The 17392-nt window shown below is 41.6% G+C and overlaps 1 protein-coding gene across 2 annotated transcripts in view; it reads right to left on the reverse strand.

Moving 5' to 3' along the window:
- Positions 1 to 865: 865 nt before the first annotated feature.
- The window catches only part of LOC131216960 (transcription factor efuD), a 50258-nt gene continuing 33731 nt past the window's right edge, over positions 866 to 17392 (reverse strand). The window contains exons 11-12 of one of the 2 annotated variants that reach the window (XR_009157140.1): positions 1509 to 1812; positions 866 to 1412 (exon numbers count right to left, since the gene is read on the reverse strand). Coding sequence is in view for 1 of the 2 variants with exons in the window: in XM_058211606.1 (XP_058067589.1) it covers positions 1718 to 1812 (95 nt within the window). In the remaining variant the exon portion in view is untranslated. The remainder of the gene's footprint in view (positions 1413 to 1508; positions 1813 to 17392) is intronic. The other variant, XM_058211606.1, reaches the window with a different exon arrangement.

Consider the following 17392-nt stretch of genomic DNA (forward strand, 5'->3'; position numbering starts at 1 on the left):
GCATCGTCTTTGCTGGCTCTTGCAACAGCAAGTACACAGTATTTCTTGTTCATGAGTTTGGACTCAAGAACGCTCCACACGCTAAATACACTTTCTATGCACCAAAATGGCAAAACGCGAAAGAGTGGAAACGACATGTGCAGCAGTGCTACCTTATATTGAGTTACACTTTCGCATCCCTGGGGCAATTGAAAACTAGGGCTGTCAATGGGCTAAACTAACCCGTTGGGTTTTCAGGCTGGGGTACAGGCCCAGGGGCTGGGCTAGATCTTAAAACTCAAACCCATTCTCCAGTCTGGCATGGTGTCTATCGTGGCAAAAACATCAGACGGAGAACACGAGTAGCTGCTCAACCATGCAAACGTATAGGTAGAGCAATACACGAACCAAGTTAGCTCGGTTAACTTGCTCGACTCGAATTGGCTCGAAACTGGGTTCGAGCTGAGTTGAGCTGATTTTTTAGCTCAAAAAAATTTCGAGCCGAGTCCAAGCTAGGCCGAACTCGACTCGGTTTGAATCGATTTGACTCAGATCAGGTTCACTAAGTATAAACATTTTGTATATATTTATATATTTAAATAAATTATATATTATATATTATTTATATTATAATATATATTAAAAACTATAAAACCTAAACTCAAAACTCAGCTTGTAGGCTTGAACTTGAACTTGGCTGGAAAGATTGAGCTCAAGCTCAGCTTAAACTTGGCACGAGCTGGCACAAGCTGCTGACAGAGCCAAGCCGAGCTGCCCAGTTAGGTTCAAGCACCAAGCCGAGCCGAGCCAAGCTGGGCCAAGCTCCAGTCGAACTCATGTACAGCTCTAAGGTCCACACAACTAATGGCCTGGGATTTGATGAAAATTCATCAGTAGATTCTAGAAGCATTGTTTCATCGAATCCTCAAAAGGTAAACAAGAAGAGCAACCAACAGTCGATCTTATTCATCAGTATGAGTCCATATAATTTACATGACACTTCAATGAAACCCAGGTGGGGCTTTTTCTTCAATAACATATCAAAGCAGATAAAGAAGGGAAAAAAAAAAAACAACTAACGGAGAAATCTACTACCCTACACTTACATGCAGCTTAAATGAAAAACCCCAACTGTTCTTTTCCTTTCTTAGTAACAGATCATGCTGGAGGAGTGTCTGAATATAGTATTCTTAACCTAATCTTCACTTTCACTTATAGGTGTAAAAGGTCCATGCCGGGCCATTCCGAGGCACGTCCAAGCCTAATACCTTGGCCCGCCCTAGCCCTGTCCGCCAGCTATCATTAAATAAGCTGGGACAGGCTGGCTATTGTACAAGGAGTCCTGACCAGGTCCTAGCATGGAGGCCTTTTAGCCTTCAGTTCCAATCCACCCCAAAGCAGCTGGGTCTAGGCCACCCCGTCTCACTTTCACCCTACATACACACCAAAGCAGACAACAGGTGAAGATGCTAGCGGAATGCAACAATCACAACAAATAAATACACGGTTCCAGATTCTGGCCACACTACCAAAGGTTCTCATTATATGCTGCTATGGTTCGAACACATTTCTTTGACCTATTATAGAGAAGTACAATTGAGACCAAAGAGCTTCTGAAGCTACACCAGCGTAAAAATTTTCAGGAGGAGAAATTGGAATCTGCAACAAACATTCATTCCGAGCCATGTCTACCATATACCAACCTCAGAAGTAAGATGGAATGACAGGCGTTATTGTTTCAACCTTCTTCCCAGTCTATTTCATCCTCATCTTCTCCAGATGCATCGGCTGGGGCATTCAGATCATGCAATTTGTAAATTTCTTTTGTATTGCCTGGAAAAAATCAGGAAAGCAGCTACCATCACCAATCAAAATAATACAATTTATATCACCATAATCACCGAGAAATTAAAGCCAAACTCAGATTGAGTTAATTTAGACTGTAAAAAAAAAAAAGCACGAGAAAATACTTCGAAATGAATTTTGAATTAAATAATGCAATAATTTTATAAGGATGAGATATGCAAGGTTTACAGTGCACAGATTGACACACATGCATGAAGTTCAATGAATTAGTCCAAATTTCAGTGACAGAAGGTGAAGCAAAATCCAATTTATTAAGTTAGAAGGAGCTATAATATCAATGCAAAAGAGGATAAACCAAATATGTGACATGTTCAGAGCCCGACTGAGAAAATTAATTTGATGGGGGCTGTAAAGAAAATAATGTGAACTAACTATGAGGAGATTCTTCCAAGCATTTAAGAGACTATCACAATAGAATGATCCAACACTTGCTAAAGCATTTCCAGTTCTCTCCTTTCATTGCTTTACAACTCTTGATTTGATAAAATCGGATGCCTGACTAGCCATAAGGATTCAGAAAGACACAGCTGTGTCTTGATCTGGCGTGATCTGCAAAAGCTGCCCAAACCTAGTCATCTTCGAAGAGATAATAGTACACAACAAGCTGAAGGGATTTATTTATTTCTTTCCTTCTAATTATATAGAGCTTAAGGAATCACCATCATGGTTCTGGGTCCCTATTACCTTCTCACCGTTATCTAGTTATCTTTTCTGTTTTGATGAATAAGACAAATCCCGTCTTTTCCATGCCCTACTTGGTCGCATAGTCAGGATCCTTACTTTCAAGAAAATAGCAATGTCAAACAGGTGGTTTGGAAGTGTTCTCCTCCTTGGCCATAAAAATAAGGGCCTATTTGGTAATAGAGAAAGTTCAAGCCCAGATAGCCTGTCCAGGTCGGTCGGGACTGTCCTGGTTTTGTCTGGCTAGGTCAGTGCTGTCCTAGTTTGGAATGTCTGCTGTATGTTGGAACCTGTCTGGTTTGGAAAGAGGAAGCCTGTTTGTTGTTTGTTGAAGCCTATCTAGGTCTTATTTTCTCCTTTCAAAACACCTGAAGCTTTGTGCGGCACATCAGGCTAGCAAAGCGAAATCTACTCCATTCATCAGACTTCTCATATCCACCAGCACAAACAAAACAAAACAAACAAACAAAAAATCAGGTCGATAAAAAAACTCAGTTTTTTTAAGGATTAATGGAAATTTTATTAAACGTTTGCTTGCAAACAAGACGGGAAAAGAATATAATGAGAAAAAACCAAAAGATTACAACCCAAAAACTGACTTAACACAATCAGGATCAACTTTCAAAAGGACTGCCCATTCATAATCACTCGCTTTGACGCACGGCACCAACACATCACTAGAGCCAGAAGAATCCTGAAATCGATGCCTATTCCGCTCGCCCCAAATGGCCCACCATATGGCAGGGAAAATCAGATTCTAAACAGGTCTAACCTTCTTTTACATGCCTCCCCCATGCCAAGCCCAAAGTAAGGGAAGAAACTGAGAGCGACATCACCCACGACATATCAAAATAGGACAGAAAATGCATCCACACCTTGGTGGTGAACAAACAAGAAATGAAGAGATGGTCAATGAATCAGCATCTTCCTTGTACAAGCAACACATGTTTGGGATGGCCATGGCTCACTTTTGAAGGTAATCAATTGTTAGGAGACTCAGGACCTTTTTCTACCCACCAGCCAAGTGAAAGCAGCGACCTTGGGGGCCGCTCCATGGAACAAAAAATGATAGGCGCGGGTCCCAACTAAGCTCGAAGACTCCATAGCAAGCATATTGTAAAAAGATATGATAGAACCGGCCCGAGCTAAGATTGGACCACAACATCGGATCAGCCCCACCCGACGGAGATGTGTAGTGTAAACGGGCCAAAAGGGACATTAGCTCCTTCATCTCACTAGGGATGTACATCGAGTCAAGCTGGCCTCCGCTCGACTCGGCGACCGAGCCACCATGTCCAGCTTGACTCGGCTCGGTCAGCAAATCGGACCAGTTCAAGCTGAGTTCGAGTTTTCGATTTGAGTGCTTATCGACGGGCAGGGCAGATCAAGGCACCGGACTAGCGAGTGGCAGCAGGAGGAGGGCGAGCACCAAGCTGCAAATGGCCATGTAGGGCAAGAGGAGGGCAAGTAGGCGAGCGGCAGACAGCCAAGTAGGGTAGGGACCACCGGACGGCGCAGGGCAATGGCGACTGACTGGTCGAGTAGAGAGAGAGAGAGAGAGAGAGGTTGTAGGGTTGCTGGTCGGGCGGGCTGGGTTGTTTTCAAACAAAAGAAAGAGTAAAGTAGAAGTTTAGGGTTTTTTGTTTTTGTTTTTGTTTTTATACTACCTGATCGAGTCGAGCAGAGTTCAAGCTATATATCGAATTGAGTTGTCGAGCTCGGGCCAGCTCTAACTCGGCTCGAAAAAAATTTCGAGCTCTAAAAACCAGCTCGACTCGGATCGAACTTAGTTTCAAACCGAGCCGAATCGAGCTTTTTCGGGCCGAGTCGAGCGAGTTGGCTGAGCTAGCTCCATTCATGTACACCTCTACATCTTGCTATCCAAGAGGTGTCTCCTACAAGGGGGAACCAACATGCCGATGAACCTCTATAGGAAAAGCAATTTGACAATTTCAGCTCATCCGAGGTTGCAAGACTCGCCAAGCTATAAAAGGATAATGAACATGCAGCAAGCAATCTCCACACCAAGAGTCCTTCTGAAAATTGATTCTAACACCAACTCCTAAGGAGAGAGATACTCCTTCCCAAAACTACCCTTTTAGAGCTGCTATAGATCTCCAAATGTGAGAAGCCCTATAAAGAGAAGACTTCTTGACCTCCCACCCCCGTTCCCTGAGACCATACTTGCAAGCTATAGTACCCCCCTTCCATCCCGAAGCACCACAGCCATTTACCGAGGAGGGCTTGATTCATACCACCATGAGCTAGTGGTATACACACCTCCTCCCATCTCATTAAGGTGGAACTAGTGACCATCATCCAACCCCCTCCATAAGAAATCCCTTCTAAACTCGTCCAACCTTTCCCACACCAATCTAGAACAGTTAAATAAAGACAGTAAATCGGCATGTTGGAGAAGGCTACTTTTATGATACTCAAATGGCCACCCAAGGATAGGCAGCGACTCTTCCACTTAAACAGCTTTCTTTCAACTTTTTCTATCACTTTGTCCCAAAGATGCTTGACGGGCTTCCCTATGCATAAAGGGAGCCCCAAGTGGACGAAAAAGAACCAACTTAGCACCTGAAAGTCATAACCAACCTCTCTAACTCCTCGTTAGCTAGGTGAATGCCCAACATTTCACTTTTCTAAGCCCGAAATCGCCTCAAAACATGCAACGATTTTGCAAAGCCTATCTACCATTGAAGAATCAGCGTCACAGAAAATCATTGTGTCATCCACAAACTGAAGATGAGAAACCTGAAACAATGAGGTGGCCACCTTGTAACCACTAATGAGATAGATCTCTAAGCCTTTGGCAAGCAATCGGTTAAAGACTTCAACTACCACAAGAAAGAGATATGGGGAGAACGGATTCCTTGACAATGACCCCTAGCTGGCTGAAAAAAGACCTTTTGGAGATCCATTCACTAGCACCGAGAAGGAGAACTAACGCAAACTTGGATCTTGTATGGGTTCCCTATGAGACTAATAGGTCTGAAATCTTTTAAGCTTTCGGCCCCTTCCATTTCAAGATAATCACAATGAATGATGCCCCAAGCTTTGGCTAAATATGACCTTATTTAAAAAAAATTCTCCCCATATCTCATAATCCGAAATTGGGCTTTACAAGAGAGCCGCTTGATCAGCCACAAGCCGATGGAAAGAAAGATTGGCAAGCCTCAGACAAATCCAATACTCAATTGACCCATACAATAGGAAAAGGTTATGTAAAATCACAGGTAAAGCCCTTAAAAGAGTGTTGTGGCCCACCTGAGTTTTCAATCATCTAAATGTTTAGCATGTTCCTTCATCCTGGTAGAAGGAACCTGATTAACAGGTTGACTTCAATATTTAGACAATCTCATGGGCCCCACGCACAATGTTTGGTGTCTTCATCCACACTATTGCCTGTCGTGTGACCCACCCAAGCTGTGAATCGGTCTGATATTTGATCTAAGGCCTAAAATCATGATTCAAATGTGATTGATGAATCGGATGTCACCCACATATGCTGATGAAAGGAGGGAAAGAAAGGAAGAGAATGTTGTTTGGGTTTGCTAAAACCTACTCCTTATAGAGACAAGGAGGGGACGGCTAACTTTCAAAAAAGAGATGCGGAGCCAGCCAGCTAACTTTCAAAAAAGAGACATGAAGACGGCCGGCTAACTTTCAAAAAAGAGATGCGGGTCATCCCTGGTTTTCTTGAGATCCTAGCTAGGATATCTCTAGACAAATGCCCATCTTTTACCCTAACCACCATAAGCTTGGACGAGGCATTCCGGGCTTCAATTTTTCTAGCTACCAAACGACCCCTAAATAAATAAGATCCGAATCTCCATTGATAGGCAACCCCAAACCGTTGGGAGAAAGCTTAGATGATGATGATCTGAATCCCCATGAAACTAACAAACCAAATTATGGATTCACCATTGCTTAAAGAATGCTACATTCTTAATTAGGTGTTTGAAAGAGGCCTAATAAAGTTAAAAGTCATTGCTTCCTTTTTCTCCAAGGGTTTCATTTTTTTGGTCAAATTTATTTAATGGCAACGAGAATTTTCTTAAAGAAGAGAAAAGAACAAAGCCATTACAAATAACTCAAAACAATTTGCTCCCTGCCAATGATTTCCAGCTAATTATTCTACTTCTAGCCCTTTGAAAGGTCATATCCTTCACTTCGGATTTATTACGTTCTTTCCAAATCAACCAATCCCACCAAAAGGACAAGTTGCCAAAGCAATTTCTTCTTGTTCCCATCCGAATCCTATGCCATGCCCATAAGAAGTCCTGAATCCGTTCTGGCATCAGCAAATATGTCCCAAAAAGCACTTGGAACCCTGCTACACACACCTCCAAAATGCTCGCAATGCATGAGAAGATGGTCCGCCATCTCTTCGCTACAAAGGCAAAGGGTACATATGTGAGCAGTCACCATCAACATGCTCCATGAGAGGTTTATGGCTAGGATCGGGGGGGGGAGGGTTGTTCTATAATAAACTCCAAACACCTAGATCCCTCTCCCATATGCATATTCTGCTAGATAGCAAACAATAGATCTACATATCAGAAAGAAAAAAAAAATCCCGACTTTCCACTAATAATCCTCCTCCCCCAGATCCTAGCCATAAACCTCTCATGGAGCATGTTGATGGTGACTGCTCACATATGTACCCTTTGCCTTTGTAGCGAAGAGATGGCGGACCATCTTCTCATGCATTGCGAGCATTTTGGAGGTGTGTGTAGCAGGGTTCCAAGTGCTTTTTGGGACATATTTGCTGATGCCAGAACGGATTCAGGACTTCTTATGGGCATGGCATAGGATTCGGATGGGAACAAGAAGAAATTGCTTTGGCAACTTGTCCTTTTGGTGGGATTGGTTGATTTGGAAAGAACGTAATAAATCCGAAGTGAAGGATATGACCTTTCAAAGGGCTAGAAGTAGAATAATTAGCTGGAAATCATTGGCAGGGAGCAAATTGATTTGAAAAGAACAAAGCCATTACAAATAACTCAAAACAATTTGCTCCCTGCCAATGATTTCCAACTAATTATTCTACTTCTAGCCCTTTGAAAGGTCATATCCTTCACTTCGGATTTATTACGTTCTTTCCAAATCAACCAATCCCACCAAAAGGACAAGTTGCCAAAGCAATTTCTTCTTGTTCCCATCCGAATCCTATGCCATGCCCATAAGAAGTCCTGAATCCGTTCTAGCATCAGCAAATATGTCCCAAAAAGCACTTGGAACCCTGCTACACACACCTCCAAAATGCTCACAATGCATGAGAAGATGGTCCGCCATCTCTTCGCTACAAAGGCAAAGGGTACATATGTGAGCAGTCACCATCAACATGCTCCATGAGAGGTTTATGGCTAGGATCGGGGGGAGGAGGGTTGTTCTATAATAAACTCCAAACACCTGGATCCCTCTCCCATATGCATATTCTGCTAGATAGCAAACAATAGATCTACATATCAGAAAAAAAAAAATCCCGACATTCCACTAATAATCGTCCTTTCCCCCCCCCCCCCCCCCCCAGACGACTTATATTCAACCACTACATAAGGCACAGATTCCTCAATCTCCTCATCCAAGAAAACCTTTTTGAATAGTGGAGATCACACCACCTTACCTCCATTGCTTTTAACGACCTAGAAAAGAGTAATATCTCTTGCAAAAGTCTCCTGCTAGATTTTGGAGAACTTTAAGGGCTTTTGCATCACACTAGACATCTCCATCTCCCATTTTGCAAACAAGTGGCTTTGAGAAAACTAGTTCCATTATGAAAAATCCTCTACATAACCCCAAAGCAAGGTACTGATAGGAAGCCTTGGTAAGCCACTCTCCTAAACTAGCCCCATATTTAATGAGAATAACTTGTTTGGACTACCTTCTTCTGTCCCAAATTGCCATAATGACTTGCCAAGAAGCACAATATTCATAGCCATCAATGACCTGGTCCTAGCCTCGCCAAGCTCCTTAGGTTTTGGCAAACTTCACATGCCACAAGGTAATACTTATGTCTCAGCTTTTCGCCTTGCCATGGAAGTCCCTATCAACATTCTCCAATCTCTTAGTAGTAATAAATGGACACTGTAACAAAGACATAAAAGAAACTGGCATGTTTGTTAATGACGAGTTAATAAGAGCAATGAAACCCAAGAAGGATCAGTGTCTTCTTTTCCAACCCAACGGCTTTTTTTCTTATTTTTACAATGCCTTCCACTAAATCATCCTGTTAATGACTTGAGAGCTTGCCAATATGCAAGCGTATATTGAGATACAATGGGGAAAGTTTCTTACCTCACAATCGTATCTAGGGGTGCACATGGAACCGGTAAACCGAACCAGCACCGACCGTACAGTTTGGTCTGGTTCTAAATTGCACCGGTTCCGGTTACAAAAATCAAAGAACCGATTAGTTCGGCTCGGTTCTCGGTTTGAGGGTATGTAGAACCGATCCGTAGAACCAAACCGAAGAACCAAACCATGCATCCGAACCTGGAAGCGGACCATATATTTCAAAAAAAAATAAAACCTAAGTATTCATTCCCTTCAGTCTTCACGCTACCCTTGCTACGGTTGCCCCCATCCATTCTTCTCTCTCTCTCTCTCACCCACCGAACAACCACCTTCCGCCCACTGTCTCCCACCGGCCACCACCCAACGCTCCTCTCTGTTGTGCCTGGTTCTCTCTCTCTCTCTCTCTCTCTCTCTCTCTCTCTCTCTCTGTGGATTATAAAAAGCCCAGAACAGTAGAACCGATCTGAAACCAAATCGGTTTTAACGGTTCGGTTAAGGTTCTAGGGTGCTAACGGTCCGGTTTCAGTTCCAATTTTTCTAAAACCATAACCGACCCGTGTGCACCCCTAATCCTATCTACTAGCAAGAGCGTTGACTTCCTCTTCCCAAAGTTGAATAACCAGAATCACATTCTTTTAGAGATATATCTTTAAGCCTTAAAACCATTCAAAGCAACTAATCAACTTTCAAAGATTATCCACCATCCAGCTTGACTTCTATGGGCAACATCCTTGATCCTTCCCAATCTCTGCACTCATTAATTATTAACCCAAGGTATCGAAAGTGGTCATTTTGGGAAACTTCTTGGTCAACAATCTTTCCTAATTCCTTGTTTTCATTCCTATTGTGGCTAATTCTTTCCCCGTTGGCTTTTGCCTCGGGCCTTTAATAAAATTCTGTTAATCCTCGAAAATAATAATAATAAAAATAAAAATAAAAATAAAAATTGCACTCCATATATTATGTTTTAGTCCGACTAATTTTAAATCTTTTAGATTCTAATGCATCCTCCATAAATCTAGCTTTGCATTTATGCCCTCCCTCGTCTTATTAATCAAAATTGTCAGATACAAGTCACCTGCACCATGAGATCTCTTCCTACAAGTGCCACATTAACTCATCCATGACCAATGCAAAAAGATACAGGCTGAATGATAACCCCTTGTGCAAGCTTATAGTAATTGAGAACTCACTTGTCTCTCCCACTAGGAAAGATATGGGCTGAATGGCGAGCCCTGGTGCAAGCTTATAGTTATTGAGAACTCACTTGTCTCTCCCACTAGGAAAGATACAGGCTAAATGATGACCCCTGGTGCAAGCTTATAGTAATTGAGAACTCACTTGTTTCTCCCCACTAGCGATCACCATATTTGTTACCATTCCCTCATACATATCCTTGATCACATCAATATATCCTCTTGAAACTCCTTTCGCAACACCTGCCAGATTAACTCACTAGGGACCCTATCGTATGCTCTCTAAGTCAATAAAGACCACGTAGAAATCTTCCTCCTCTCACTATATCTCTCCATCAATTGTCTAAGTTGGAAAATAGATTTAATGGTAAATCTCTTAGGCATGAAACCAAACCGATTTTCTGATACATTCATCTCATGTCTTAGTCTTTGCTCAATCACTCTCTCCCAAAGTTTCATAGTATAGCTCATGAGTTTAATCCCATGATAGTTAGTGCAACTATACATGCCTCCTTCATTCTTATAAATTGGTACCACAATACTTCTCCTCCATTCCTTTGGCATCTTCGACAATCTCACAATCTTGTTGAATGACTTTGTCAACCAAAATAACCCAATAACCTTGCACTTTCAAACCTCTTACCCCAAAGCCAAGCCTACGTAGTATATAAGGAAGTTCCAATAGAAATGGTCGTATGCCTTTTCATGTCGATTTTACATATGATTCCTAGCACCCCTTGTATCTAGAGCCAATCCATTCACACACTATAAGTCCACCATCAAGGATTTCCCTACCATGCACAAAATCGGCCTGGAAACTTGCGAACACTTCCCTCAAGACATCTCCACCTTGTCGCGATGGTTCTTATATGGTCCCCATTGAGACTAATGGGTCTACAATCCTTCAAACATTTAGCCCCTTCTTTGGAACCAATATGAAAGATGCCCTAGAATGTTTGGATAACTTTCCCCTTCAGTAAAGTCTAGAATTGTAGGGAAATGTGTGTTATCTTTTTCTATAATCCTTTGGAGTACCATATCTATTTTCATAATAATACAAGTGCTAGCCTTTATGCTCTCTCTCTCTCTCTCTCTCTCTCTCTCTCTCTCTCTCTCTCTCTCCACTTGATATCATAGTCATAACAGATCCTGCACTGAACAAGAGCATCTATAGTGGGGACAATGCTAATGTCATCACGACGTACGGATGACGTAAGCAATGTACAACCTTGCGGTCATTGAAGCATAAAAGTATGGAATTTGGTGGGGGGTGAATTTAGAGGATTTATGGTAATTTTTTCAATGGGTTTTTGGAGGTGTTTCACTCAATATACGAAAAGTTTGAAAAATGGTTGTTTTTTTATTTTTTAGTTGCACCTTTTTTGTGGAGGTTTATCACATGGAATAGATGTGGCTAGACATTTGCCATATCTAGGAACAAGAATCGTGCAATTTCGTTCAGATTTGAGTGATCTATGATGATTTTAGTGGAAAAAAGGTTGTCATACAACCCTGTTTGAAGCATCTTGGAGTTGTGAAATGGTTTGATTTTCACAATCGGAGGTATGTATGAATGTGTAGCTGTGTTTCTTCATATATGTGAGCTATGTTATGCTCCTTGACCCGTGTTTGTGTACCGTCAAGCATTTGGGGGTGTTATTATAGTAGCATGGAGGGTACCTTTTCTCATTCAAGTGACGTTTCGAGTTCCTGTGTGATTCCAAGGGGAGTAATTATGCTTGGAATGGGTGATAATCCAAGTTTTCAGATTACTACTGTTCAACTAGATGGTGGAAACTCTTTGGCATGGTACAAGTATGTTCATATGTTCATTGGAGGTCGTACGACATATTGATGGGTCGCTCCTGGAACTTGAAAAATCTTACCCCATTTATGTATATTGGGAAGGGGGTAACATGGTGATAATGGGATGGTCGCTCCATTCCATGACGGCAGACATTAGTACACGTTCATGTATTGCAAGACTGTTAAAGAAATCTTGGATTGTGGCGACGGCATATTCTTAGAAAAAGAATGTTGCTCTTGTTTTCCAGCTAACCCATGAGGTTGCAAATTTTCGTTGGTAGAGATATCCTTGGAAGACTATTACACGACTCTTAGAGGGATGTGGCTTGAGTCGAGACCCCATAGACCAGCCAGTTCATGTTGTGCTCAGGAGCTTACGGTTGGGATTGAAAAACAACATGTCTTTGATCTTCTTGTTGGGCTAAACTCAAGAGTATGAGACCATTCTTACACAGATTCTCAGTCAACAAGTGATGTTAGATACATTTTCTAGTTCCTATGAACGATCAACATTTTTTTGTTTTATAATCGGTGGTCACAATGGATGGTGACATGGTGACAATGGTAAAGGAAGGACTAATGGAGGTTGGATCAGGTAACTATAACATGGGTCATAGTACTTCTGGCCATGGTCTTGGCCGTAGTGATTCTAGCTACAATTTGGAGATGTAGGTCATGGTCACAATGAGTTTGGGCAGGGCCGAATCAACTTAACCAATGATGAACGTTATAAGTTAGTCTGTAGACATTGCGATCACCCTAGGCATACATGAGATACTTGTTAGGACCATGCTGGTCAACCACCCAAAATGCTTATGTAGCTACCATTGACTCCTCAAACATGACCATGATGAGGCCCGGGGTCTATTGTCTTCAAGTTGCACTCACCTATCTCCAGCTGAAGAACTTGTCGCTCTGCATTGTCATGTGTCTCTTTTAGAAGGGACCACCTCCCCTCATCAATGAAACTCTATCCCATCGGAATTCGGAAATACCAGCATCCACACAATTTGTGCCTGCCTCTTCTGCAAATCCGTCTTGGATCATTGATTCTACTGCATCAGATCATATGACCAGTATGACTTCCCAATTTCACTCTTACTTATTGTTACCTACATCCAAACGTCATGTTCAAATTGAGAATGGATCCTATATTATATTAAAGGTGTGAGTACTATTAATGTCCCCCAATCTCCACCCGTCTTCTATGCTCCATGTTCCACAATTGTCCTCTAATTTATTGTATGTTAGTCATCTTACTCGGTCTCTCAACCGTAGTGTAATTGCCCTCTAATTTATTGTTTGTTAGTCATCTTTCTCAGTCTCTTAACTGTAGTGTAATCTTTTTTCCATCTTACTGGGTCTTTTAGGACCTAACAATTGGACAGAGGATTAGGGGTGGTGTAATAACCTGAGTAAATTTCTAGTGGTCATGAGCAAGACGGACTTTTTATCTCTTCCAACCTACACATGATTGAGGAGTGCCCCTTCACACTCCAAGTCAAGCCACATTTGCCATGGATCGGATTTTGTATTGGCATCATAAGATAAGATGGTTGTCATTTTTTGGATATTTCATAAGATGTTAACTTCCTCCCCTTCACCATTGTTTGGATATTTCATAAGACGGTTGCCAATCAGTTCAAGGCTTACATAAAAGTTTTGCGCTCTGATTATGGTGACGAATACATCTCCTCGGGCCTTCAGAATTATTTGCTTGAACATGGAATTGAGTCTCAGAACACTTGTCCTTATACTTCAGAACAAAATGGGCAGCTGAACGAATAGGCATCAACTTGAAGTTGCCCATGCCCTTCTCCTCGAAATGAATGTTTCCAAGAATCTATGGGCTGATGTTGTTTTTAGCTGCCTACTAAATTAATTTGATACCCACTAGGATTCTTAGGAGGGAGGCACCCATCCAAGTTCTACAACTAGATAAACCTTTGTTCCCTATTTCTCCTCATGTTTGGATGTGTGCGCTTTGATCATGTTCCTGGCATCCATCAAGATAACTAGACACCAAGACCATCAAATGTATTTTCTTAGGTTATTCCTGTAATAAAAAAGGTTATAAATGTTTTTTTCTCCTTGTGCTCTAAGATAAAGCACGCTCCAAGCAAATGTTTTGTTTCGATAGATGTCACATTCTTTGAAGACATGCCCTTCTATTCCTCCCATGAGAAATCTCTTGTTTCTCCTCCTCAAGGGGAAATCTTCAAAGACTTCTTGCTTACCTATCCCCCTTCTTGACACTACCTCTCCATCATCTCATTTTGACTTATCTCCTGGTGTTCCGCCTTCTCAATAAATTGATGATCTCAAAACTTGTGTTCGACAAAAGCGAAGGGATAATGGTCCTCTCCTACTTTCCTCACTCTGCTTCAGAACTAAGTATGAATGCTCAATCGGATTCTTTAGAGCTTCCTATTGCATTGCTAGAAGACAACGGCCATGTAGGACTCATCTTATTGCTAACTTTCTCTCTATGATTCTCTTTTCACCTTCCTATTGTGTCTTTCTTTCCAATCTTTCTTCTGTTACAATTCCTTCTAGTGTTCACCAAGTCCTCACTCATCTTGAGTGGAAACAAGCCATACTTGATGCAAGACATGAAATTAAATATGGAATGCAAAAGATCAAGCTTGTGATTATACCAATTTTAAACAGTCACAAAATTCCACATCCTACATACTATCAAACATTCAAAAAGGGGAATCTATGGAAATCCAAGCCTACGCAACTTTAGGGCTGGATCAAATAAAATTATAGGCCAACCAAGCCCAAAGGAGTGTAAGAATCATCCATTCTTGCAAAGGATTGTTCCTAACTCAAGAGATTCACTAAGTTTCAATTTGAGGGAAAATCTAGGGTTTGAAATTTGGGGATAATTGGGATTTGAGACTCTTTAGGGTTAGGGAGTTGGATCAAGGGATTTTTTTAGTCAAAAGAGAAGGAAATACAGGAAAAAGAGAACCTGGGATGAGCCACACATGCTGGACAACAGATGGGCCTAGACGCACGTGCATGACAAGTCGTCTGCATGTGTGTGGGGCCCACAAAGTCGGAAACCGACTTCTAGACTAGGATCAACCAGGGATGGGCTGCCTCCATACTGAGTTTCACGTCAATCCGTCGCAACGTGTGTGCGTAGTACTTCACCGAAGTTTCAGCCCCTTAGACGGGCCAAAATCTGAAAAATTGTTTGTACATTGCTGTAGGAGAAAACTTGGATGCAAAAGTAGGTAAATTTGAAGGTGGAAGGGGTGTAGAGGGAGATGAATGTGGTGCGTAACGAGATGGAGATGATTTGGAGCGGATGTGACTTCGCACCACGGTAGTTAACCCTTTGAGGAAGGGAGGGCTTCACACCCAATTCGATTCTTCAACCCAAAGAGAGAGAGAGAGAGAAAAACGCAGGAATTTTTATTCATAAAATATCATTGCAATACCCAGTGTTCGAGTTGTCGACGAAATCTCGATATTATCGCCGATAATATCGGTGTCGCTGGCCCAGCGACACCGAAACCCCATTTTTTCGTTTCTCTTCGGATTATCGGCGAAATATCGGAGATATCGGCGAAATATCGGAGATATCAGCAAAAATCTTGGATTACCGCCGACCAAAAATCCAATAAATAGGTAAGAAAACCCCTCTTTCAAAAAATCAGAAAAAATATCGGAACGGGGGAGATCTCTTGTTGATCAGAAATCGGAGCTCCGAAGATCGCCTCGATCAACATTGGAAGAATGCCAATCGACAGCGCCGGATTTACATGTAAGAAAATCCTCCTTTCTTCGGCAACAATCCACCTCTAAAAACCCCCTTTCTTCCGCCACATTTTCTCTTCGGTGAGATTTTAGGTTTTGTTTTTTTAAAAAAAAAAAAAGAAGAAGAAGAAGAAGAAAGGAAGATATGTAGCATGAGTCGCGCGTGATGCGGTTTCACTAGTGACGCGGTCATGATGTTATGTGGGCCCACCATGATCCATGTGTTTTATCAACACCGTCCATTCATTTTTACACGTCATTTTAATTAATTTTCTTATAGATGAGATTGACTAGAATCTCAGGTGGACCACACCATGGGAAAATAGTAATGATTGAACGTCTATCATTAAAAACCTCTTAGGCCCACTGTAACATTTATTTGACATCTAACCTGTGGATTAGGTCACACGGCATGCAGATTAGTTCATACGGACCTGGATTAAGGCAAAAAACAAATATCAGCTTGATCCAAAATTGTTGTAGCTCCAGGAAGTTTTTAATGGTAAGAGTTCAATCAACGTTGTGTAGTCCATTTGAGATTTTGATCCATTTCAGTTTTGGATTCTTACCATAAAATTGTCTCTAAAATGAATTAGACGGCATGGATGATACACATACATCATGTTTGAAGTCCATGGAGCACCGACCATGCTAGTCCTAGGGACTATCCAGTCCGTTTGAGGCAGCGGATTGCGTACGTAAGTCGTACGGGTTGGAACTCAGTAAACACGGTGAGGTCCACCGTGATTTATTTATTTTATCCACTCCGTCCATACATTTTAATAGATAATTAGGCCTTTGGGAAAACAAATGAAGCATATCCAATGTTCAAATGGACCACACCACAAGAAACAATTGTATTGAATGCCTTGAAAAATACTTGGAGGGCCATGGAAGTTTTGGATCAAGCTTATATTTGTGTTTTCCCTTCATCCATGTCTGTATGATCTTACGAACAGATTGGATGAAAAATAAACATCACTGTGGGGCCTAGAAAGGTTTCAACGGTGGAAATCATTATCCCCACTATTTCCAGTGGTATGATCTACTAAATCTTTGGATATGAATCAATTTTGGGCTCAACCCCTTAAATTTGATGGAAAAACGGATGGACGGTGTGGATATACCACATACATTCAATGTGTGCCCAAATGAGTGGTCAATTATGTTTAAACGGTGGTCACTGAATCTCCACTATTTTCTCTCGTGCGGCTGCCCTGAGTTTTGGATACATATGATTTTTTATCTGATGTCCTAAAATGATCTAAAAAAAACGGATGGACGGGGTGGATTTTTTAAAAACATTATGATGGTCAGCATCTCAGTGCAGGAAGGAAATCACCGTCCAGGACGCGGATTAGCTGTTAAGTAGGGAGACTCGCTGGTGACTTCACCTAGTTTTGTAGGCCCCACCATGATGTATGTGTTGTATCCTCACCGTTTATTTAGTTTTTTAGACCATTTTAGGGTATGAGACTAAAAATGAGGTATATCCCAATCTCAAGTGGACCACATTACAGGAAACAATGTTGGGTCCTTGCTCTTACTTTGGTGGTAGACTCGCGGGAGTTTCAACACCTGGTCGAGGGTTCGAGTACACATAGGTGGTGAAATCTCACTGCGGCGTGAGTGTGTGATGGTGTGTGTGCTGTAAAAAAAATAATAATAATAATAAATAAAAAATAAAAAATAAAAAAATAGAAAAAATGAAAAAATGAAAAGAAAAAAAGGAAAAAATGTTGAATGAACGTAGACCATTGAAAACTTTTTGAGCCCATAAAAGTATT

This window comes from Magnolia sinica, chromosome 10 (genome assembly GCF_029962835.1).
Source record: "Magnolia sinica isolate HGM2019 chromosome 10, MsV1, whole genome shotgun sequence".
NCBI lineage: Eukaryota > Viridiplantae > Streptophyta > Magnoliopsida > Magnoliales > Magnoliaceae > Magnolia > Magnolia sinica.